Source organism: Melopsittacus undulatus, chromosome 5 (genome assembly GCF_012275295.1).
Source record: "Melopsittacus undulatus isolate bMelUnd1 chromosome 5, bMelUnd1.mat.Z, whole genome shotgun sequence".
Classification (NCBI taxonomy): Eukaryota; Metazoa; Chordata; class Aves; order Psittaciformes; family Psittaculidae; genus Melopsittacus; species Melopsittacus undulatus.
Genome location: NC_047531.1, coordinates 75,608,362 through 75,632,309, shown reverse-complemented (window position 1 = coordinate 75,632,309; position 23,948 = coordinate 75,608,362). Strand labels below are relative to the sequence as shown.

At 38.7% G+C, this 23,948-nt stretch overlaps 1 protein-coding gene across 1 annotated transcript in view; it reads left to right on the top strand.

The window, feature by feature from the left end:
- ANO2 (anoctamin 2) overlaps positions 1-23,365 on the top strand; it is a 167,135-nt gene extending 143,770 nt beyond the window's left edge. The window contains exons 21-26 of the mRNA XM_034063329.1: positions 2,860-3,008; positions 11,940-12,092; positions 12,210-12,262; positions 14,143-14,324; positions 20,514-20,619; positions 22,184-23,365. Of these exons, the coding sequence (XP_033919220.1) occupies positions 2,860-3,008; positions 11,940-12,092; positions 12,210-12,262; positions 14,143-14,324; positions 20,514-20,619; positions 22,184-22,465 (925 nt within the window). The 3' untranslated portion in view covers positions 22,466-23,365. The remainder of the gene's footprint in view (positions 1-2,859; positions 3,009-11,939; positions 12,093-12,209; positions 12,263-14,142; positions 14,325-20,513; positions 20,620-22,183) is intronic.
- The last annotated feature ends 583 nt before the right edge of the window (positions 23,366-23,948 follow it).

Here is a 23,948-nt window from a genome sequence, read left to right as displayed (position 1 = left end):
ATCCGTCTAATTCCTTCTTGTGAAATACTTTAAAACTCTCCATCCTTTTATTAAAACTGTGTAAACTGAATGTTCTAGGTACTGAAAGTATTTGATTAGCATTATTGTATCTGGGTATTGACAAAGTACTGAGAATATTACTACTAGAGATATGCCTTAGCTGCACTTGGAAAAAAGCTGGAGTTGATCTCTTGATTTTTGCAACTTTGTGAACCTGGCACAGGGAGGACCTGATCCAGTCTGTGTCTGCTTTAAGAGTGTCTGCCAATCCCCATTTCCTTCACACATAGGTGATGAAATTGAATTGGTCATGTAAACACTGGTCAGTGTAGAAATTCTGCAGCCACTGTGGTCATTTCCAGGCTGCTGTAGAGCATTGTGCTGTGTTTCTGTGTGGCTTGGTGTATATCCATGAACAAAGCAATAAACCTACCCAGCAAAACCTTTAGTGTGTTTGCCAGCTAGTCTTGCCCTGCTACTAAAGTTAGGGTCCGAGAAAGTGGTTCTGCTTAGCTGGAAGAACAAATGAAAACCACTACCCCATACAATCTTGCCTCCAGGCCACACACCTCTAGTTCAAAGGATTTATCGCAAGCTGTGGGGAAATGTTTGTGGGAGAGCCCCGCTTACACTGTTGGCAAAACATCACTGGGATTAGTCTGGATTTTCACTCATATGGCACATATGTGAGGAACTATAAAATGTCGTGCATATTTGTGAAAGATAAATTTAATCTGCAAAAGAAGACATGCAGTAAGTATAAATATTGATGTTTTATGCTAATTTGCTGTATTTCGCTTCCTTGGTTTTGAAGAAATATCTCAATCTATTGCATTTTTTTCCGTGGGAATTTCTCATTGCATAAAATAGCATGAAGTTATTGATGCATACGTGTTTAAAATGTCATTTCTAGGAGGGCACTGGGAATACTTTACTTTTGTTTTGGGGATGGATTCATTCTACTCTGGGATTTTACTACTTAAGAAATTCATTTGTTTGTCAGTGTTGTGAAATATGTACCCCCATTTCAGTAGGACAGTAGTAGTAGTACTACTATTCATGCTGAGATCCAAAGAAAGACTTGCACAAATAATTGCTCACCCACGTGAGTAATTTATAGTCTGGTCAAAATGAACTATGTTATTGTAAAATGTGCTCAAAATTAGAAACTCTGATCCAACCTCTTCTGATCTAAAGGAGGTACGAGATATAACTGATCTGTGCTTACTTAAATGGTTTGGCTTTTCTGCTTTGGAGGCAGTGAAAACTCACCAGCAGAGTTGGGCTTGCAAGATAATCAGAGGTTTCCGATTTTCACCGTAAGAGTGGTAGTTTGATAGATCAATGTTCCACCTTTATACACACTGTAACATATCTGAAGAAAAGTTCAGAACCTCTAAAACTCTTATAAGAAACCTCTTAAGGAAGATTATACTCTTATGCAAGTAAAGCATCTAACTCATGGTGAAGTACATATTTCAGGGTCTATATAGATGTGCACGATTTACTGTATACATGATCAGTAAGCTCTCAGGAAAAGTAATTACTTCTAAAATACAAAATTATTCTCATCAGCATTCAACAAATGTTTCAGGTTTTATGTTAGAGTTTTAAAAACGTGTAGTTTCCAGTGGCTTCCAGTGAATTCCAGTTCTTCCTCAGTGAGTTCCAGTGGGGGCTACACTGTGGAGCATTGAAGAGGTTGTTACTGCATGCATCCCAAGTTACACTTTTTTAGCACTAATTTGTTGCTGAATCCAAAGAGTTTGAAGTGACTAAGGTAGGGTTTCTGTTTGTGCTGACAGGAAAGGTATACCTCTCTGGGACCAAATTCTGCCGACCTTGCTGAAACTCTTGTGAATCTGATTCTCTCTGTTACTTTAAACCCCACTTGCATTATATGTAGAAGCAAGGAGATTGCATTTCTCCAGGATGACAGGCCATTAGTAAAATTAAGACATTGCTTATACTTAACATTTCATTGGTACATATTTTGTTGTCTTTATTAGCTGTAACATCATTTTAATTAAAGAATGCTTCCCCTTTAAGCTTTCACAAGCAGCCTCTTTATTTGTCTATTTAGATAGACTCGTGTATATGTGCTTGTGACAAGAAAGCACTGGAATTGAAGAGCTGTGGGCGTCTTCTGGTGGTGACAGGACTGGCTTTATGTCAGTATTAATCTTTTTGGGAGCCCTGAGAGGCTTTGGACCTATCAGTACCTTGGAGACACTTCTTTGGTGCTGCAGGTTTATTAGCAGAGGTGCTTATTTCTTTTTACTTTCAACAACAAGAAGGTTTCATGCTTAAAATATTCATAAGTACATTCCTGCATTCTCTTTGGCAAAATGTCTCGTCATTTTGACCTTAAAAGTATACTATATTGGAAGTTCCCAAGCTTCATGGTGAGAGAAAAATTTACCATGCTAGATATGTGCTATGAAGATATCACATTACCTTCTGATATGTTGTTTGTTTCTTCTTTCTTTCTTTCTTATGGGAGAATTGTTCAGTGTGTTGTTTTTGAGTGTATTATTTAGGCCTGAGGTGCTTGAGCCTCAAGAAGATGTCCATTCAACACATCTAGAGAAAAACAGTCATTAAAAAGTACTGGGTTCAACACCATTATGCTGTTGTAACTTTTCTCTTGACACAGGAGCATAGGAACTGCTTACTCCCGCAGCCTGCCACCTGGCAATAAGCAACATCTAGAACTTTAAAGGACAGTGTAGACTAAGCCTGTTGGACACCAAAATAACATGGTCCATATTTTATATTGCTCTGCAAAAACTTGGGCCAAATCTTGTAGGGTTAAAAAAAAAAAAAGGACTTTGTTCAATCTGAACTTTTGTTTCTCAGGAAGCTAAAGAAACTCTTCAGGAAGCTGAAGGATGAAAGAACTGAGCTAAAGGAGACAGACACCAACCAATCAAAGAACCCTCAACAGTGGGATCTGGACTACACTTTGGAACCTTTCACTGGGCTAACTCCAGAATACATGGAAATGAGTAAGTTTTCAAATTTCCTTTCCTTTTCTGCAACAGCCATAGCTATATATAAGACCAATCACCATATATTATATGACTGCATATCATAAATTGTCACGATAAAGGGGAAAAAATAACAAAACACTTTAGTTTGCAGAAATCATATGCAACATAGTAGGGCTATGAGGCTACCACATCAGCAGCATAGGAGCAATGGTGAGTCCTAGTATCTGGTTAATACTTTTACTGTAAGAATTCAATGTTACAGCTGAGAAAAGTGCATAGGAACCATTCAGCCACAGAATAGGATGGATAAGGTTGGAAGGGACCTCTGGAGATCATCTGGTCCAACCCCTTCCTCAAAGCAGGTTCAGTCAGAACAGGTTTTTCAGGGACCTGTTCAGTTGAGTTCTAAATATTTTCAGGGATGGAGATTCTAGGACCATTGTGTGAAACCTGCTCCAGTATTTGATCACCCTTACGGTAAAATAGTTTTTCTTACATTAAATTAAATTCCCTGTATTTCAATATGTGCCTTTTGCGTCTTGTCCTTTCACTAGACACCCTTGAGAAGAGTCTAACTCTGTCTTCTTTAATTCACAAAAGACTGGTAAAATCCCCTAAACTTTCTCTTCCAGTTGCAGAACAATCCCAACTTTCTCAGCTTCTCCATGTACATCAGGTCCTCCAATCCCTTAATCTTCTTAGTGGCTCTTCACTAGATTCACTGCAGTTTGTCTGTGTCTTTCTTCTACTGGACAGCATAGAATTAGAAAGAGCACTCCAGATGTGGTCACAGTAGTACTGCTTAGATAGGAAGGATTCTCATTTAGGATTGATTTTTTTCCACACATTACTTCAGCCTGAGGTTATTTTTCCTCCTGGAAAACTTAAGCAAGCTTCTTTGCAATTTTTGACTTAAACAATAATGAAAAATTATAAACATTTCCCCTTGTAAACATTTTCATATGTTTTTATGCTCAGGCATAACTCAAAAATGTCTGCACTTTGACATTCAAAATTTCCTGGTTAGCTAGTTCTCTCTAAGGACAAGGACCTTTCATTATTGGTAATAAACAGAATAAATACAACTGTTTAGAAGTATTTAATTTCTTGTCCTTGCACATCTGTAGTAGTTGATGTTTTTAATTCTGGGAACTAGAGTACATGATCAGTTACAGGATGAATGGCTAATTGCAGCAAAAGCCACTGGCAGATTAAGGAGGATTCAGCCTTCTTCCCACTATATAATGAGTTAGAGAATTCTGAGTATGATCTGTGATAACTGAGAGGTGCGGTTGACTGATATAGAAACATGATAGAGCCTGGAGTGTGTTATGAACCAGAATGTTCCACCTTCCAAATATTACATGCTGCTGCTTTCTTTCTTATAATTGCAGTTGGACCCAATTAAAGTGTTCAGCTGTGGGAGGAAACTCCCATTGCATCTGAGATGATGCTGCCACCCTGATTTGAGATCTCTGTAGGAGATTACCCTTGATTCATTGATAAGGACACCACTTAGATGCAAAGGCTTGTCTTGTTGGAATAACTTGTAGTATCAGGGTCTAAGCTACTTATGCTATAAATCACTGGACACTAAGCCTGTGTTTTAGATTACTCCCTTGTGCCTAGATCATAAACAATGTTGAGTGCCCCAATCTGCAGTCATTCAGGAATAATGAGATAGATGCCCCACAAATGAACGGATGAATTACTAATCTAAACATTTGTTTACAACGCAAGTATTAGCTTCTCAAGTGAAGAGACTAGCTCACTGAGCCTTGTAGTGCACCACAGCAAGCTATGCCCTACCCGTGGGATAAAAGACAAATGTGCAGCAAATGAAACCCAAGCTGCACCTCCCCAGCCTGCTTGTTGCCCTGGGTCCATATCACTGCACTCAGCTGTCAGATTCACTGTGGAGTGACTCAGACCACCCACGTTGGCAGGAAGCACTTTGTACAGCTCAGCACTGAATGTGTCAGCTGAGATTGCTGTGAAGGGCATCAGGCTGAAATGGTGAGGCAAGAGGCAGCTACTCAACTTATTTACCTAATTTTCTAAATTTTATTAGGGAGGGGGAGGGAAGGGAAACAATGCAGCAAGTGCAAAGGAAGCTTTTTTTCTTTCACTTAATTGCTTAAAAAGGAAGAGTGACTAGAATGTAAGGAGAGATATGATGCTAAGGAGGAGAAATCTGATTGCTCTTTCAGAACTTAGTTCCTAATCACACTGATTTACTCAGGCATGCTCCCACTGGTATCAGTGGCTATCTGCTCAACCAGGAATGAAGCAGCTGAATAAGAAACTGTAGCCTGGGCTTACTGTAGCCTTTGGGTTCCCAATACAGATGATGATGGGGTTTCATGCAGAAACAGGCATAGATCTGTGTGTAAATGTTTGCTACATTTAGGTTTGTCTTGCCAGGGTGCTCCTGCTTTTAAGGATGGGTGGCATCTTTAAGATTACACAGAAAACCGCTGACCAAGCTGAGACTCTTGACTCTGGGTCTACCATTCTGTAGGCTGTAACCTAATCACAGACAGTCCTTGCCTTTTGTACCAATATAGAGTCTCTTTGACTGATTTCTATCAAAACAGTTGATATGTGTCCTTCCTAATGGAAACCTGGGCTCTAGCCCACTTTCCAAGTGGGAAGTTATATATTCTCTTTGCATTCACTCATTAAGCAGATTAGCTCTGGTAAATCACCAGAGGGATAATGTTTGTAGTGGTCTCTGGATGTATTTTGCAGTATGATATGCCACAATTAAAGGAGATTTTGATGATAACTGTCCTACTTCCATCTATCTTGGAATGGCCATTTAGCATTTGGAACTAGGTGATCTTAAGGTCCTTTCCAACCCTAACCATGCTGCTGAAATATTCTTTGGTTCTGATTTCTTGTATGAAGAAGCCTGAAGCCTTGGAGAGATCAGAAAGGCCTACCCCCTGTCTCACAACCATCTCCAAGAGGAATAAAAAATGGGATATAGTTGGAAGTGACTCCCTTCTGCAGGGACAAAGGGTCCAATAAACCAGAGAGAACCTCCTTTTAGAAATGTCTGCTGCCTCCCTGGGCCCTGGGTTAAGGACATCACTAGGAAACTTCCTAGTCTGGTATGGCACTCAGACTGTTAGCCATTACTGCTCAAGGATGGTGATGAAGCTATAATGCATAGTTCAAAAGAGATCAAAAGAGGGCTTTGGAACATTTGGTAAGTGAATCTGGAGTATAGGTTATTTTTTCTTCTATCCTTCCAGTTTCAGGCAGTGACACTGAAAGGAACAGATGGACACAGTCTGTTAATACATGTTAATAACACCAGCCACATAGCTGTGTCACCACCACACTTTTGACTTTTTCGATAATGGAATGGCATAGATGACACCAGGCCTGCTGGCTTTCCATCTTTCACAAACGAGGAAGAGGGTCTTTGCTAATGAGCTAGTGAGGCTCATTGGCAGAGCTTTAAACTAGCGTGTAACTATCCATGAGATAACACACCAATGTTAGAGGGATGGGGTGCTAACAGGATCCCTTAGCCTGTTCTGAGTCATGCTGGCTAGACTGGAGCACACTTGAAGTCTTTTAAAGATGCCAGTAGTGTGGGAGGAAGAGGTTAACACTTCACCATGGCAAATCAACCCTTAAGTTTCTTTTTTGGGAAAGCTTTTGTAGGTCATTTCTTCAGTGAGCTGAACTCTGAATGTGATTTTTGTTAGCAGACTGTGCTGAACTTCTTTCTTGAATGAGCATTGTCAGTCAATAGCATGTCTGCACATAGTTTTGATTTGCACCAGTGAAATTTCTGATGACTGTTTGTTTTGATATTATTGATTGATATATGTATTTGTATTTTTAGCAGACCCTCTTCAGCAAAGACACTCTTACTGTTTCTGCATGATCAGAAAGTTTGGTTCAAGGAATTCTGAAACATAAACTGTCATTGTTAACATGTGTCAGATTTGTCATTAGTACTTCCTGTTTCTAAAACTGTGCAATGACTTTTGACCCAGCCTAATATACCAGACCACATGCATTCCCAAAGTATATAGCATATGTAGCAGTTTCCTCATCCAGCTGGTAGCAAGGTTGCAACGTATGTACCTAGCCTGAAGTGATAAGAGTTGGCCGCAAATTAATGTTTAGAGTAGCAATAAATATTGCTAATTAAGCAAACTTTATGAAATGGGCTCCAAAGCCAGCTAAATTATGCATGTGTTCGACACTGTCCCACATGACATCCTTGTCTCTAAATTGGAGTGTCATCAATTTGATAGGTGGACCACTCGGTGGATAAAGAACTGGCTGGATGGTCGCACTCAAAGAGTTGTGGTCAACGGTTCAATGTCCAGCTGGAGATCAGTAACAAGTGGTGTCCCTCAGGGATCGGTGTTGGGACTGGTCTTGTTTAATATCTTTGTCGCTGACATTGACAATAGAATTGAGTGTGCCCTCAGCAAGTTTGCCGATGACACCAAGCTGCGTGGTTCTGTTGATACGCTAGAGGGAAGGAATGCCATTCAGAGGGACCTTGACACACTTGTGAGGTGGGCTGATGCCAACCTCATGAAGTTTAACCATGCAAAGTGCAAGGTCCTACACGTGGGTGGGAGCAATCCCAGGCACAGCTACAGGTTGGGCAAAAAGGAAATTCATGGTAGTCCTGCGGAGAAGGACTTGGGGGTGTTAGTCAATGAGAAAATGAACATGAGCCAGTAGTGTGCACTCACAGCCCAGAAATCCAACCATATCCTGGGCTGCATCAAAAGGAGCGTGACCAGCAGGTCGAAGGAGGTGATCCTGCCCCTCTACTCTGCTTTCGTGAGACCTCACTTGGAGTACTGTGTGCAGTCTTCCCTTCTCCAGTTTAACTTGTCTAAGAATCCAAAGTTCATGTGGCAATTAATTGGAAACACTATTTCTCAAAGGGAACATCCAACTTCGGTTAAAAAACAAGGGCAAAACTCCCTTTTGAATTTGAAGAAGAAAATTATCAGATCCAGCGTTTTTTAGCTACTGACTACTGTAAGGATTAATCTCAGAAGTTTGGAAGAATTTCCCCTAAGGCAGGAAAAGCCATCAAAAAGGGAATGTGTGAGGCAGGAAGAAAAAATAGAAAAAGGAATCATTGAAGAGAAACCTGCTTTTTTGTATAACTTTTATAATGAGGATGGATTTGAAAATACCAACTCAGCCTGCTGTGTGTAGGCTTGTTGGATACATTTATTACCAAAAAATAAAGTAATAAATTATAGCTTTTCCTTGGTTCATCAGGTAGGTTTGGCTATGTATTGAATAGTTCCTTCTAAGAACCTGAAAAAATGGAGTGATGGCACAGGAGCGATTCTTCCATTGTTTACTTCCAGTAACAGTGGAAGTAAATCCTATGACAATACTATAACAAATATTACTGACACAGAAGTAAGGCAAAGGCACAACAGAATCTTAAAAAATTACCTTCTTTTATGTTAGGTTTTGATGTAAAAGAGACTAGGTTTATTCACACTACTCAGTGTGTAAAGCTGGTAGAACCTGAGTAATATTCCCCATGGAAGGATTTATACTGCACAAGAATACTAGCCAGAACTCTCCAGATCCATAATTTAAAAACCTTGATCTAAATTCTTAATCATAATTTGGAGGACAGAGTTAGAGGGACAGTGTGTGCTATGCCTTTATTGGCGCTGGGTTCTGTTCAGGCCCTGTACACAGAGGAACAGCTTCTGTGAAAAGTGAACTTTTGAGAAGTGCTGTGCTCTGAGAGACTTCTCTTGATGCTTTTGTAATAACAAACCATTAAAACCACAGTTTTTATCTCAGGTCCAAGCCAGCCTAAGCCTGGATTAGATGTTGCAGATATGACAACAGGTGTTAAGGACCTCATGAGCTGTCTTTGACTTGCCTCTTGTCTGCTTAAGTCAGATAGTAAGGAAGACTTGAGCAAAAATGGTGTGTGGTTTGGTTTTTTCTTGTCATTGGAAACACAGTCTGTGTCACTGACAGCACATCTTGTGTCCTTCTTTGATGCCCCAGGCGGAGTTATTTCCCATGTCTTTGGCTTCCCCATGTACACAAAGTACAATCATTTTCTTCACTAGCTTGTGCCACAAGGCTGGTGATGCTCATTTCTGTTGTCTCCAGGCTGGCCTACCAGGCAAGTAAGAAAGCTATGAAAAGGCTGATTCTCCAGAGGTCCAGCTCCTTGCACTGTTCTCTTTAGTTTTTTGGCTCCAACTTCAGAGGAATAATACCTAACTCAGGTAGGCTCTTATATGGAGCCATAGGGTTTTAAATGAACACTAGAAGAGCTTTGTATAGAGACCTGGTGGTATAAGTGTGAACGTAAAAAGATGTCTTGGTGTCAGCTGTCCTGGATGGAACAGTATTTATGAATGCCCTAAAAGTATTCTAAATGTTTCCACTGTGATGGGAGAGATATCCACAGAACCTGCAACTAGGTTACTTCTGTGACCTGAATTGTAGAGCTGAGATTTCCTTTGTAGTTGATACAGCTTTATTTATTTTTACTTCTGACCAAACTAAACAAGTACCTTTAAATTGTTGAGGTTTTCACTGGCTGCTTGTTTTGAATGATTGTTTGCTAGTTTATTACTCAAGAACATCTAAATTGTGGCATGCTTGGGTTTGTTTTCATGGGGGTTTTGCCTGTTTTTTACATTGTTCACACTTTCATAAAAAGAAAGCTAGAAGGCTGAAGAGATTTCAAGATGGCCACACAAACACTTCTGGCATAGAGTTTTCTATGAAGTCGTATTTCCAAAATTGTCCAGAAGTCCTTTGCATACCTTGAACATTCTTTCATGGACTTGAAAAAAAATTAAACTGCATTTTCCCAGACAATGAATAAAGGGGCTGCAAACAACATCAAAGCAAATGCGTGTGTGGTTTATACTTGAAGCATACCTTCTTGCTTTTGACAGAATCTTCCCAGCTCTTTTCCTGCTAAATTCACTTAAAACAAATAAGACGTATTTTGGTGCTATGTATTTTTTCTAAGCATTTCACAGATTTTTTGGGCATTAACATCTGTTTTTATTTCCTTGTTAATTCTTTTTCCTGACTCTGAACATAAAATATTCAGGAAAGTATTATTTCAAGGATAGGACATTTTTATGCTTTGAAATAGCTCCATCTAAGTGTATGTTAGGATATGCTCTTCATCTTGAAGAAAAACAATGAGAATGAAAATCAAAAGGCCATATACATAAACAGAGATAATACTTTACTGTGAAAATATATCATCAAAGAGAAAATAAAAGCACGAAAGTCAGAAGACTTGCAATCTGCATACAAAAAAAGATGCCCATAAGACAAGATCCTGGAGAAGGCTGTTTTATCAGTTAGCTGTAGGCTGTGACAGCATTGCCTAAAGAAATTATTTTAAAGTAAACAGTTGTTCTATATTAGCTTCTGATTTTCACAAAAAGTGCAACAGATTCCTCCCAATAGTGGAGAGAGAACTTGTACAGGGATTTGCCTAAAAAAGAAACCACGATGAATAGGTTCTCAAACCCTTTTTTCTGTACTACTAGTTATTTAATTGTGAGTTATAAATCACATTTAGATTTATTTGTTTAATCTTATTGGGGTTACTGTCTTTGTGTTTGGGCAGCATGCATTTTGGTTTGTTTCTTCTTCTACTTAGTTTTCTGGGGTAATAAACTTCTCCCACTTCCCTGAAATATTACTTTAAATAAGGCAGCATTTTTACAAGGAAACGGTTCAGTCTCATGAGTAACATTCACTGCTGATTCCTCCTGCTTTCCATGGAAGACACAGCCTTTTCAGACTCTAATTATACCCAAAGGAGATTTACCCAGATGAGGGAGATCCTGAAGTGCCACTCAAAGAAGGGAGATTTAAGGATACCATGGCCCCCCACACACTAAGGAAGCTTGGTTAGAGGAACTTGGTTTTCTGCTACATTATTCCAAGCATCTCTAGAGCACCGAAACTCCTCAGAAAAGCAGTTGTATCAGCATTGTGCTTTTGCAGAGTGGCATCAGTTCCTTAGCTGTTTAGAAGATAATTTGTTTGCATGGAGACAGGTCATCCCGTGCCCTAGAAAACAGGTTTAATTCACTCAGAAAATAAAGTGGTCTTTTTGTTTATGTCATTATACAGGGGGTGCTGAACTGAACTCTGTAGAGAACTCAGTCTAGCACTGGGAACACTTTTTTTTCCCTGTGGAAGAAAACAGGCTTGTTAGTTATGTGTCTGTTCTAGGAAGCATGGGGAGCTCAGGTCTGTGCTTCATTGCAGTACTACCTGTACTTTAGCACCAGTGGACTAATGTTTCTTTCTCCCAAGCTGCTTTATCTACATTGAAAACCCAGCAATAAAAGAAAGTGACAATAGCATTTAAGCCCCTAGGACTTAAAGAGGAAGATTTCTAATTCTGGAGGGTATAACTCACATAAGGAGGGATAAAAATGCTATATGACACCAAAGGCTTATGCATACACGAAGATACTTATCCTGTTACTGCTCTTGATAGATTGCCACCAAGTTTTCCAAGGAAAGCTGGGAAGAAACAGTGACAATGCATATATTTTCTCTTCTTGCTTGTTGTGCATCGTTTTACTTACAGGCAAAAGGGCATGGAAGAACAGCACAGTCTTAATCAGTTAATTATGTATAAATGCAGAATAACACACTCCAAACTCTTTGTCCTTTATTAGATTTATTATTTACTTTGTGATTGTGTTAGAGACTGGAAACACTATTAGAAACATTCATAAAGCATAGTGACAAACCTTTCTTTCATAGTCTTGTTTTGTGATATTTATTACTGGGACCAAGTTGTGAAGTGGTTTTCTGGGTTTTGTAACCCACAAAGCTCATCAATGATTTGCTGTCAGCTGCATTTGCCAGATCTCTTTAGAAGACATAAAAAAAACCCATTGCATGTTTCTCTTCCAGTTATCCAGTTTGGCTTTGTCACACTCTTTGTTGCCTCCTTTCCTCTGGCACCTCTCTTTGCTCTCCTGAACAACATCATAGAGGTCCGGCTTGATGCAAAGAAATTTGTCACTGAACTGAGGAGGCCAGACACAGTAAGAGAAAAAGATATAGGTAAGTAATAAAAAAAAAAAAAAACAACAAAAAAACCCCAAAACATACCACCAAAAATTTCATAAGATAGAGAAAAATGCTAATAAATCCATTAATAAGTTCTATTTTCACTTACAGGAATTTGGTATAACATTTTGAGTTGTATTGGAAAGCTTTCAGTTATCATTAATGTAAGTATTCTGCTACATCAGTTTCTAAAGATGATCTTGGGAGCTTATATTGTCCTCAGCATGATTTAAAAGGGAAGTCTCAGTTGCTATAAAATACAGTAAAATTTAAATTAGCTGGTTCATTCCTGTGGAAGTGTAAAATATGATTTAACTATCAACAAGATCACCATTCACTCATCTCATTCCTTCCTTGTGTTGCATAGAACAGGATGTCTAATTCATATGAGAATAACCAGTGAAGAGGATGTAACCAGCCAACAGTCCAGATAATTGACAAAGATCAACTTCTTTCATATCTATGCCATTTGCTGTTACTTTGCTAGTGTAAATGCTGGTATGAATAAAAAAAGAAGTAAATATATCATGTCCTAGATTCTAGGAACAGAAATTCCTTAACCAGATAGCACTAGTATTTGTCCTGGTATATACAAGTATGGTTATATCCCTACACATAATTTCTATCACAGAGTATTTCTGCAAAAGTAGCTTTTGTTTTTCCTTTGAGTTGGGTTACACACTCACCAGGATACAAAATCTTAATGGAAAAATATGTTCTTTCATAGAACATGGATTATTTCATCAACATAATACGTGTCCAGTATACATATATACTGCATTTATTGTTCTACATTTTCCTTAAGTAAAACTTTCTGTATATGACTTAAGATAAAAAAGACTCCCCTCCCTTAGGAGTTCAGTTATAATGCTCTCTAGTGCATTTTGACTCACAGATCATAAACTCATAGAATTTAGTTTGGAAAAGACATTTAAGAAGAATGAGTCCAAACACAAAATATCAAAGATGTCAAAGCACTTTAGAAAAGCAGATGATTTTCATTGTTGAAGGGGAAACTTGTACAGAAGTGATATGGAGTTTATTTAGTACAATAGCTTCCAGCACAACATCACTCTGTAGCAGTATGTAAGCTATCATTACAACTGAGAGAACTATAATGCCTCCAGAGAAGCAGTGTTTTTGATTTGGGTGGAGCATTCTTCACTTATGTTTCAGCAGTTTCCAGGATTTAAGGTAGGAAATGTGTGCAGCCCTGTACATATCCATAATTTTGCTGTGAGGCATAGATCTGAGGTTTCCAGTACTGATCTGTGCTGCAGCCTCTCTGTCTTATCTGAATAAAGTTTGCTTATTTATGATCCTTGATTATTTTCTGTGTCAAACTCTGAATATCTTTATTTCCTGGGGATTACATTAAAATATCAGTTAGATGCTTTTTCTTGACAGAAATATAAACATATGTATACCCAATTTAAAAAAAAATACTGAATGCCCACATCTGCTTCTCCACCTGAGTAAGACTAGTGCAGAGGAACTGTTTAGCAAAATGTAGTTTTAAATGAATCTAATGAATTCCTATTGATATGAGCTAGATACTTCAGTGTCTGGTTCACTTCACATTTATACCAGTTGTATACCTGCATGTCAGATGTATGTTGCAGAGGGGGAAATGGAGGATGACTACCTTACACCCAACTGGTTTCTCTCAGATAATATTGTGTATCTGCATCAAAATATGACAGTTAGCAAGTATGTCCTGTTGTAGTTTTTTAAACTAGTGATAAACTTTCTAATGGCTTCAGGGATGGAAATAGTTGGAGAAATGTACATTACATTATTTGCATTGGATATGTTATGCTCTAAGAAATGCTGCACTTCCCTAACTCCTATTTTCCCCTAGAGAGACAGAGCAGGTTACTGTGCAATTATATATGTTTTGTACCAGGTCTGGCTATTTAATTTGCACTTCACTACTCTAAACTTAATTGAATGTGAAAATTAAAATCTGAATTAACTTAATCTGAAGCACATTAGACATAGATTCATGACACTGTTGTTTGGTTGCGATTTTTTTGTCTCTCAGGCTTTTGTAATTGCTGTCACATCTGATTTCATTCCACGCCTTATGTATCAATATGCATATAGTCAAAATGGAACCATGCATGGCTTCATCAATCACACGCTGTCATACTTCAATGTCAGTCATCTCAAGGCAGGAACACAGCCAGAAAACTCCCCATTTGCACAGGATGTTTTATTCTGCAGGTAAAGTACTTCTAATAAGAGTTTGCATAGTCAGAGTGTATTTTGTCAGACAAAACTTTTCCAAGATGGAACTGACAATATTTTTGGCTTTAAACAGGTTGTCTTAATAGTACAGCTTTTAGAAGGCTCTTAGAAGGGTTTTCCCAGTGCATTAAAAGGCAAAAAAAAAAAAAAAAATTTAGGCAGACTTACTTGAATAAAAATATCCCTTCTTTATTAAAAGACAGAACTTTCATTAAAAACAATGAGTTTTTAAAACAGACACCCACTGATTAGAACCAGGCTTTCTTTTTCTTAATTAAGTTCAATATTTGCTTTACAGAGTTTTCAGTATGTTCTGCCCACCTTTAAAACCTGCAGCATTTCCCATCTGCATGTTTTACATGTTAGAGTTATCTTTTTGGACTAAGAAAACAAGGCTTGATGTCCTTCAAAATACGGCCCAGTGCTCCAGTAGCGGATACCTATGGAGTACTCCAAGTTTGCATGAGAAATCGCTAACATGGTTCAGGGCTCTCAAAATAACCTTACTTTTTAATAAAAATATGCAGAAATTCAAAGAGCTGTTTTTACCTTACAATACTGACTAGTGAATACTCAGATACTGGCAGAAAATACTGCTAGTATTGTAGATGCTGTAAATGTCAAGTAGTGTTTTCTGGTTAGAGCTTCAGAAGTCTTTTTTCTTTCCTCCCATTCACTTGAATTAGTTATCCTTGATAAATCTGTATTTAAAATACAGTTAAATTTCTTCATTATTACTTCCAATAGCCCTACTTTTCTCCATATCTGACATTCAAGGTTTCTCAAGAATTTGTATTTACAGAGTAGAGACAGGTAAGGCAGCTGGAAGGTTTTTGTAGGGTTACCATTAAGTCATAACTATTAGTCTCTTGTACAAATGAGCACGAACAGCTCTCAGCTTGATGTAGAAGGCTTGTAACTAATGCTTCTTAGGATGCACATTTTTGTTCTACCAAAATCTTTGTCTTCAGGTTAAAGTTGGGGAGAGAAAATATTTAAAAAAAATAAATCTTTTTTTATTAAAAAGAAACCCTACAATAATCCAAATAATTCTAAATATTTGCTGATTTTACCCTTCTATAAATAAATTAATTTAGAAAAAAAAACAACAAAAAATTAAAAACAAAGAAAGAAATTTATTTTGTCTTTATCCTTCTAACAGGTGCTGTAGTCATCCTTCAGAACAGTACACTTCTGTTCACTGATTATTTAAGGGATCACATTCTAGCCACATTCCTGAAGTAGGCAAAAACTTCCCTTGCTTCTGAATGACTGCACATTTCTGAATGTAGGCTACATACCTATGAAATCAGGGTGTTTTCTTCCATTCTGATTTTATTAGGGAATAAGATTTTTTGCTCAAGTAACTTGAGAAAGGGTGGATGGAAGTTCATGAGGCCTACAAATCAATAGCAGTCTAAGATAGTATATTAAATATTGTAAGGTAATAATTTTCAAAAAAGAAGTCCTAAAATAGGCATTATTCAGTGTAGCTTGCAGACGTTTATCTTCTGCTGCTGTGCAAGCACACTATAATCATATTTTGGATCCCACTGTTTTTAAGAAGGGTATTTATCTCACCCAACTATAACCCACAAAAATTATTCATCTCAGTTCCTTCACTGGAAGAAGCAGAGTAAATGTAGAGAGAAATCTGCCCCCCTGCTCTTAATGAAGAAACAATGAAGAAATAATGCTCTTACTAAAGAAACGAAGAAATTTATCTGCCCCACTGCTCTTAGGATTGCCTTTGGAATGTGCCTACCTTTTCACCTTGAATACAACAGAGGCTAGGTGCTCACGTAAGACTCCTAATTTTGAAGCAGGTAAAGAGAGAGCATATTGGCTGGGTCTTCACAGTCAAAGAGCTGGGGTCAACTGCTCGATGTCCAAGTGGAGACCAGTAATGAGTGGCAGATATGGTAAAACACCTTAAACCAGGGGCCTGTCCTCTTTCTGAAAATGTTATTCCCTCTGAGCTTTGCTGTTTTCCATTTCAGTATGTTGATAGAAGTTATTTTTAGCATAATATTAGATGTGAGAATTTGCAACATCTCTGTACTTTTTGATAGACTTATAAAGTCTGTGAAAAGCTTTTCTCTTTTCAGTTCCTAGCAATTTTTATTTTGTATCCCCAAATTAGTGTTTTCCTCCAACAATATTGATCCATGTAGTTCTCCTACTTCTCCGTGACTTGGCTACTTTCACTTTGCTGCTTTTTACCTGGTCTCAGTCTGTGGCCACTATTTATGACATATGACTGCCAGTGTGTTTGGAAATATGTTCAATCATAGCAGATATTAAATGCCCTCCTCATACTATCGTGGATTCAACAGAGCCAAAATAAAGAGAGAAGGGAATAAACTACACTAAATATAAAAGTGGGCCCTGCCTGATAATATCAAATCTATGCCACTGAGGGGAAAAAAAAATAAAATTGATTGCAAAGAAGGGACATATCCTAAATATTTGACCATGAAGTAGTCTGAATGAGAAATATCTGTTAGAGCATTTCTGTTCCATTACCCTGAAACAATTAGGAAAAGATGTCAGCATTCATATTCACTGTTTCTCATTATCACCCGCCTCATTTGAATCTTATCAAAATCTCAATTTTGGCCAGAGCCATCACTGTGATAAAATATGGGTTATCTAGCTTGTGCCCCAAGAGACAGGGAACAAACACTGTCCCTTAAGCTGGAAATCAAATCTGTTTTTCTGTTTCTGGCAAATATGTTGGGAACAAGCTGACCTCTTTTATTCTTAGATTTCTGTGACCTCTGGAGATAAATGTGGTTACAACAAGCCCGCATTTTGCTCCTTACGGGCATTGCGAGAGATTAAGGTATCTTAAAAATAACCATAACAAGCCAGAAACAACTCTCCCACCAAACATCCAGAAAACATTCTTTGAATATTTTGGGCAGCATTTTCTAACAATACTGTGAACTCTTTGGCACTGCTTCCAAACAAACATTGCTGTAACACCATTCTGACGCATAGCATTAGTTGTAATGTTGTTTTTCAGAGAAAAACATTTGTGTAGCTGAAGGCAAATTCAAAGCAAATCTTGCCAGGTTATGTGACATTTTTATTGGTTTAGCCCTTTTAATCTTTATAATCTGATATGGTATTGGAGTACATGAAAGCATGCTGATCACACTGAAAAGAGGAAAGCAGCAAATACCGAATCATTAAAGGGACTTTTCCCTTAACACAAGTCTGCTCCAATATTCAGCAAATGTATAAAATGTCTTTGAATTAATTAATTTTCTTAATGCCCTGGGGTCTGTCCTCTTTATTTTCTCAAAATGTTGTTCCCTGTGGGCTCTGCTGTTCCCTCTCATCTACACCCAGTGATCAGTTGTGGATTCTAATGTTTTCCCCTGAGCAATTCTTATATATTCCTGCATTGCTGAAGCACCACTTCCTTCTGATTCAGTCATGTTTTCTTCAATTTCTTGTCAATGACCAGCTGAAAAAGTAAATCAGAGAGATCAGCTTATTTAGTCTGATTTGCATTTCTACCTACATATACATTTTGATTTTTTCCACCAGTGTTTACCCATGTAACATACTTGGGAAATATACTAGCAGAATTCTCCTAGCTCTGGCTTCAGTTCAGTTTTTTCTAAGTCTTGCATGGTCCTCTCCATCCATTCCCCATCATTTCTGTACTTTCAGTGTGCATTTTTCTTTTTTCCCCCCAGAGCTTTCTTGTGCTCAGTTCTTAAATCACATTGACTACTTCACATTGTCATTTTTCAGTGGAAGTAGAGTTGTTTGCTATTTTTGAAACACTGTAGTCTATGTAGCAGGGGTCATTTGCTGTTCCTGGCATACCTGCTGAATCAAATATTTAAAGCATGAGGAATTGAAGAGGTGAGAGAAAATATGGTCTTTTTTAAAACAAAAATAAACTATATGTGGATTAGAAAAGCACGGATTATTGGACTTTGAAGTCCCATGTGCCATAGAATAATTAAAAAGGGAGGTGGGGAGGAGGCCCAGCCACCTTGTCTATAGGTCTGAAAACATCTCACTTCACCATAAATCATTTGCTAGTGTTCTGTTGAATGTAGATTTCAGCATCATAAAGCAGTGTGATTTCCATGTGAGCCATGTGAAATTTCCATGGGGTCTGATGTCCTGCAACACTTACATAGTTTGTGAAGCTCAGAGTACATTAAATGGAAACCCCACCACATTTGGTGACCCTTCCAGGTGAACCTGAGATCCATTTCAAGACTGGGACTGATTTATAGTGCTAGGTAAAATCCACAACAAACTCAGTGGTTTTTGTTGGCTTTGATGTTCAAGAAGATTAAATTCAAGGAAGCTGACTCTGGCCCTTGCTGCAGCCCCTGTACACAGATCTGAGCAGCACACGGAAGCCCACACCGTACAGAAAGGTACCAGAGTAGAAATATCACAGTGCTGGCACAGCACAGGACCAAACAGGAATACCATGTAAAACAGGACAGGGAGCTCAGCCACTGTGCATGCACCATTGAATAAAACAAATAATCAAGGGTCTAACGCATCAAAATAGTGTTTCCATGAATTAGTACAGCCCCAGATTTGAAAGTGTTTTCTCCTCATCTCCATCACCTCTCTCCCCACCATGAGTTGTACATTGTGTCCTTTGTCTCCAGAAGGTGCAGCACAGAATGACATCCAGCATTTCAGACTGAATTTCTTGGCGGGGAAAGAGGAGGATGTAGGGGCTGTGTGATTGAAAATGTATAAATTAACATGCAAAACCATGCAGATAGAACCCGAAGGTAATTTTGGTAAGCGCACCTGCAAACTGGAACTGACAGATTTTATATATGAACCTTCTCCATTATCCCCCAACGGAGGCTTTTCCACAGTCTAATGAATCTTACTGTCAGGACGGGTTTTGTGGTATTCAAAACAGATTTTCCCTCTCTTAATTTCATCCCATTACTCCTAGTGAAACATTGTGAACAGCACTAAATTATCCTTTTCAGTCCTAAGGGCACAATTTGTGCATGGTTATCATATCCAACTGTGGCTGTTGCTTACCAAAATGTGCTCTTCTTTAATCCTTCCTGGTGAGCCAGCCTCCTCAGCCCCTGGATTGTTTTGCTGAACTGCCTTCAGTTTGCTGCTACCTTTTTCTTTTTCCTTTATTTATTTATTAACTCTGAAATCCCCACGGCTGAATGCCTGAATGCGGCATTCCAGGTGTGGTTTTACCTGAGCTGTTCAGAGAAGGGCTAATAGCCCCCAGCACCAGTGTGCTTTTTGTTTACACATCAACAAGTCATACCTTCCTGCTGCAATATTTCAGACTTGTGCTAACTTGCTGGCTGCTGCAAGCTCCAGGCTATTTTCACTGCATTTTCTTTCAAACTCTATCCTTTCAAAGATCCTTCAATTGTTTTATTTTTAATTATTTTCCATTTCCCCAGATTATTCTCATTGTGTTTCCTGTCCGTATTTCTTATTGCTTTCCATGTTTCCTGCTATTTGGAAAACTTTCCAATTTAGGAGCATCTGTGACTTTTATTAGCCTGTTGTTTACTTCCAAATGATTGATGATAATACTAAAATCACCAGTCTTTACACCAAACCACTAAGGCTCTGTTTTATTCTGTCTAAGGCTAGACAGCTAATTTAGGAAGTGCCCTTTTCATGGCTCCCCCTGTTGTTAATGCAATGACAAGAATCACCAAAGTGTGAGTCAGATTTTATGTGGGCTGAATTATAACCTATATTAATCAAGGTTTAGGTGAGACAAATGCAGGCTTGTCTCCTTTAGTGTGAAAATGCCTTGAACTATATCTGTGCTTTAATTTCAGCACTTTATTCCCTCTACACTGAGATCAATTTAACATTAAAAAAGAAAAAAAAAGGGGGACACACACTTGTAAATCCAGGAAAATCTGGAAATTTCCAACATTAGAACAATGTTCTGGTTTTGGTTACAACTGTGAAAACCAGACGAATCTTGCTAAATTCAGTGGAGATAGTCCAGCTCTAATTCTGGAGTGGTGTTTCATAATACGGGATGAAGCAGGAACATCTGGAGGATTTTATTCCTTAGGTTTTGTGACTGGAAAATCATGTTAACCAAAGCAGTTGGTGTTGAAGAAGACTGGTGGAACTGTGTGATAACTGAGCTGTCTCCATCAACAGGTTCAAAGACTACAGAGAACCACCTTGGTCCCCAAATCAGTATGAGTTTTCTAAACAGTACTGGACAGTCTTATCAGCTCGCTTGGCTTTTGTTATCCTATTTCAGGTAAGTTTGTTGAGTTGCTGCGATTTCAGTCACAGAAATATCGTAACAAATGGATTGAAATGCATATGCCAAAGAAGCCCATGTCAAATAGAGCTTTTCTGTTCTCAGATACTCAGGCTCATGGGCTTGCATCCAGCCTGCTGAGGTACCAGCAGGCTGCAGCACAGGTTCTCTCTTTGGAGCACTGCAGAATACTTCCTCAGCAGTTTCCTCTCCCTTCAAGGAAGGGAAGCCTCACAGCCTGTGCTAGGCCCTGACACTAACAGTGATACCTAAAATGCCCCAGGTTTTTGGATGCTTCAGTTAAGTAGATTTTATCAGCTATTGTTACTCTCAGGGGCACCTTTGAACACATAAATGCTGTATAGGCTTGTTAAGTGCTGTATTTTACCTAAAGCAAGAAACAGAAATAGTAAATCCTCTAAGGTCTTTTACTACTTTCTACAAGTAAATAAAGTAAATTCTCCCCAGTGTGGAGATTTCATTGGTAAGGGATTTGCTATCAGGACTTGCCTTCCAAATGGCAGAAGCTTTCTGCTCTCCTGCATGATCTGGGATCCCTCTGTAATCAAATTGGCCCTACCCCTCATACTGAAATCTTTCTGTCTTTTCTCCTCACCTGCCAAATATTCCTAAGTGTGACTGTGAGTCTTGCCTGGCTTTTATTGTCATCTTCTGCTTCTGTTTTCTGTTTTATTCTGTTCTGTAATTTTCCACCACTGGCTGCAAAACGTTTTAAACCAACTGGTTATGCTGGGCTTCAAATAGCTTGCCTGTTGTTCTGCCAGAGTACATTCCCTGGCTAATTAACTCCATTGTCTTAAATGGTGACAGAGGGTTCATGCTAGTAGCCTTGTCAGCAAATGTTCTCACACATTTTGAGGCATTACACAACACAGCAGTTTTCAAATCATTATGATGGTAGTATAAACCTCAAGGTATAATTTATCTATACAGTTAACAAACGAGGAGAACTTCTTGCCTAGTCTGCTTCCCTGCCTCTGTGTTATGAACATCACCTGTGATGACCTTGACACTTGATGTTCAGGGTTGTGGCTTGCATGGTGCAGAGTGTAATAAAATCCTACTTGCCAGCAGACAGAAGGATTTGAGAGTAGACTGACCATGAAAGTTGTCTGCTGTCTGCTAGGGCCATATTGGAAACACATGGGTATGATTATTTTGGAGAGTGTTGCCGTTATAGTAATGGACTCGGAACTCAAGTCTCAATGAATTTGGTGTTGAGAACCTAGCACCTATAGACACCTGTAAGGAATAAGGCTGTTTTAGCTACTTAGGCCATGAATCATTTGATGAATCCAACTCCTTTCCCATCTCAAATGTAAAAGCATGTATTTAATTTGGCATCTCCAAAGAGGTGGTGTTGTTCACAAACATGAGCTGTTTCTTGAACTAAGGCCTTACTCAGCTGCTTAATATTGTATTCCATCAGCAAAATGTGTTTGATATTTGCCTCATAGCTGTAGAAAAAGGTTGGTTTTGATCTAGTGTGAGTATTTTTGATTTTTTTGTACTTGCTTCATGTCTGTTGCTGTGTTTGCAGAACTTGGTGATGTTCCTCAGTGTTCTGGTTGACTGGATGATTCCTGACATCCCCAAGGACATCAGTGAACAGATCAAAAAGGAGAAAAGTATGCTTGTTGACTTCTTTCTGAATGAAGAACATGAAAAACTGAAGCTGATTGAAAGCTTTATTGCACGTGACAAGGAAAAAAACAAAAGTGGGACCAAAGGTGGAAAGATCCGGGCTGCCAGCTTCAGCCAGTTTAACCGAAGTCCAAAAGGCAGCTTTGCCTCCTTTAGCTCACAGCACACAGAGGTGTGACTCCTTAGGGAAGGGTAACATACTATGCTTACCTCTGTAATACCTGCTTACTGTGTGACGTGGTTCTATACCTGGAGCAAGGGAGGGAGAGGCAGTCAGAGAGCAAAAAGGAGGCTTCTTTTGCTTCCTTAGAAACTCCATATTCAAAGTTCTTGTCACATTTTACACACTATCTGTGCTGCAACATTTTCAGACTTTATCAGTGCAACATAAGGGCTATACTGTGACTGTAGCTGGTCCTTGTGGTGATGTATGTGAGTTGGGTAGGCATGCAGGAGTTCTCCTCACTCATGCAGTCTTCACAGTAGGACCACAACCATCGCTTTTCCTGCAGACACCCCATGAGCCACAGGGAATAGAAGGGACACTCATGCTCTAGTATCTATCTTTCAGCAGATCTGACCAATCATGGCGAAATGCACACAACACGTTCTCATGGCTTATAGCTGCCAGCAGATGGTTTGCATACATGTGAAGTTTCAAGTCTTTGTGCCTTCCTAACATATACTGCCACATGGTGCTGTCTCTGTAGGGCATGCAGGGCTGGTGTTAAGGGCACAGAGCTGTGGGAACAGAAGCAATGAAAATCACTAAGCACTTTCAGCTACAGATATATTGTGTTTTGCTTAGCAGGATCTTGAGTGCATGTGCTAATGAGCAGAGAGGCCACAACATATGCGTCAGAATGAAGTAAAGCTACTAGAACCAAGGAAGCTCACTGTTATTCATTGCCCTGAAAAAAAAAAACCCACCCAAAACCCTGCATGTTTGATTCTCCTCTCACTTAGACTGGGAATTCAGCCAGTATCAAGAGGAATCACGCCACTAAACCAACACCACTGTGAAGCTGACAAGTGAGAATGGAATCAAGACCTGTAAATCATGTGGCATTTTCACGTATATTGCGCGTAAAGTAACAAAAGTTGCTGCGGTTGTGCATTTACTGTAAAGTAAAATATTTTGCAGAACTACATCTCATTGAAAGATAAACATATTCCCTAACCAAGCTTTCATCTACAAGCATTTAATGAACAACTTTATTCTGTTATGAATGAAAATAAAACTTTCTTAAAAAAAACTGTTTCTTTTACTGCAGATTCTCTCTCTAGCTTGTCATGAAATTCAGTCTAGATAAAAGATTTTGTTCTCATTTTGTCTTCCCAACAGTGCGTTCAAAACTGGCAAAACCCACAAAACAAAGAGCAGGCATTATATACAACATGATTGCTCTTTAACATTATGATGGTGATTTATATATTTCTGAGGCCTAAAAATTTCATTTTTCTCTTAGATGGAAAGAATTTTTTTCTATGAGAACTTCTGATAATTTAATGAGAGATGTGAAAATAATTGTGGTGGGGTTTTTTTCTCATTCACTAAGCTAAAGAAAATGAAAATGGGAGAACTGTTTCAGAGTGGGCTGAAATTTAAAGTTTCATTTTTAACATTTCCTTTAAGGTTATTTATCCCTTGTACAGAGTAG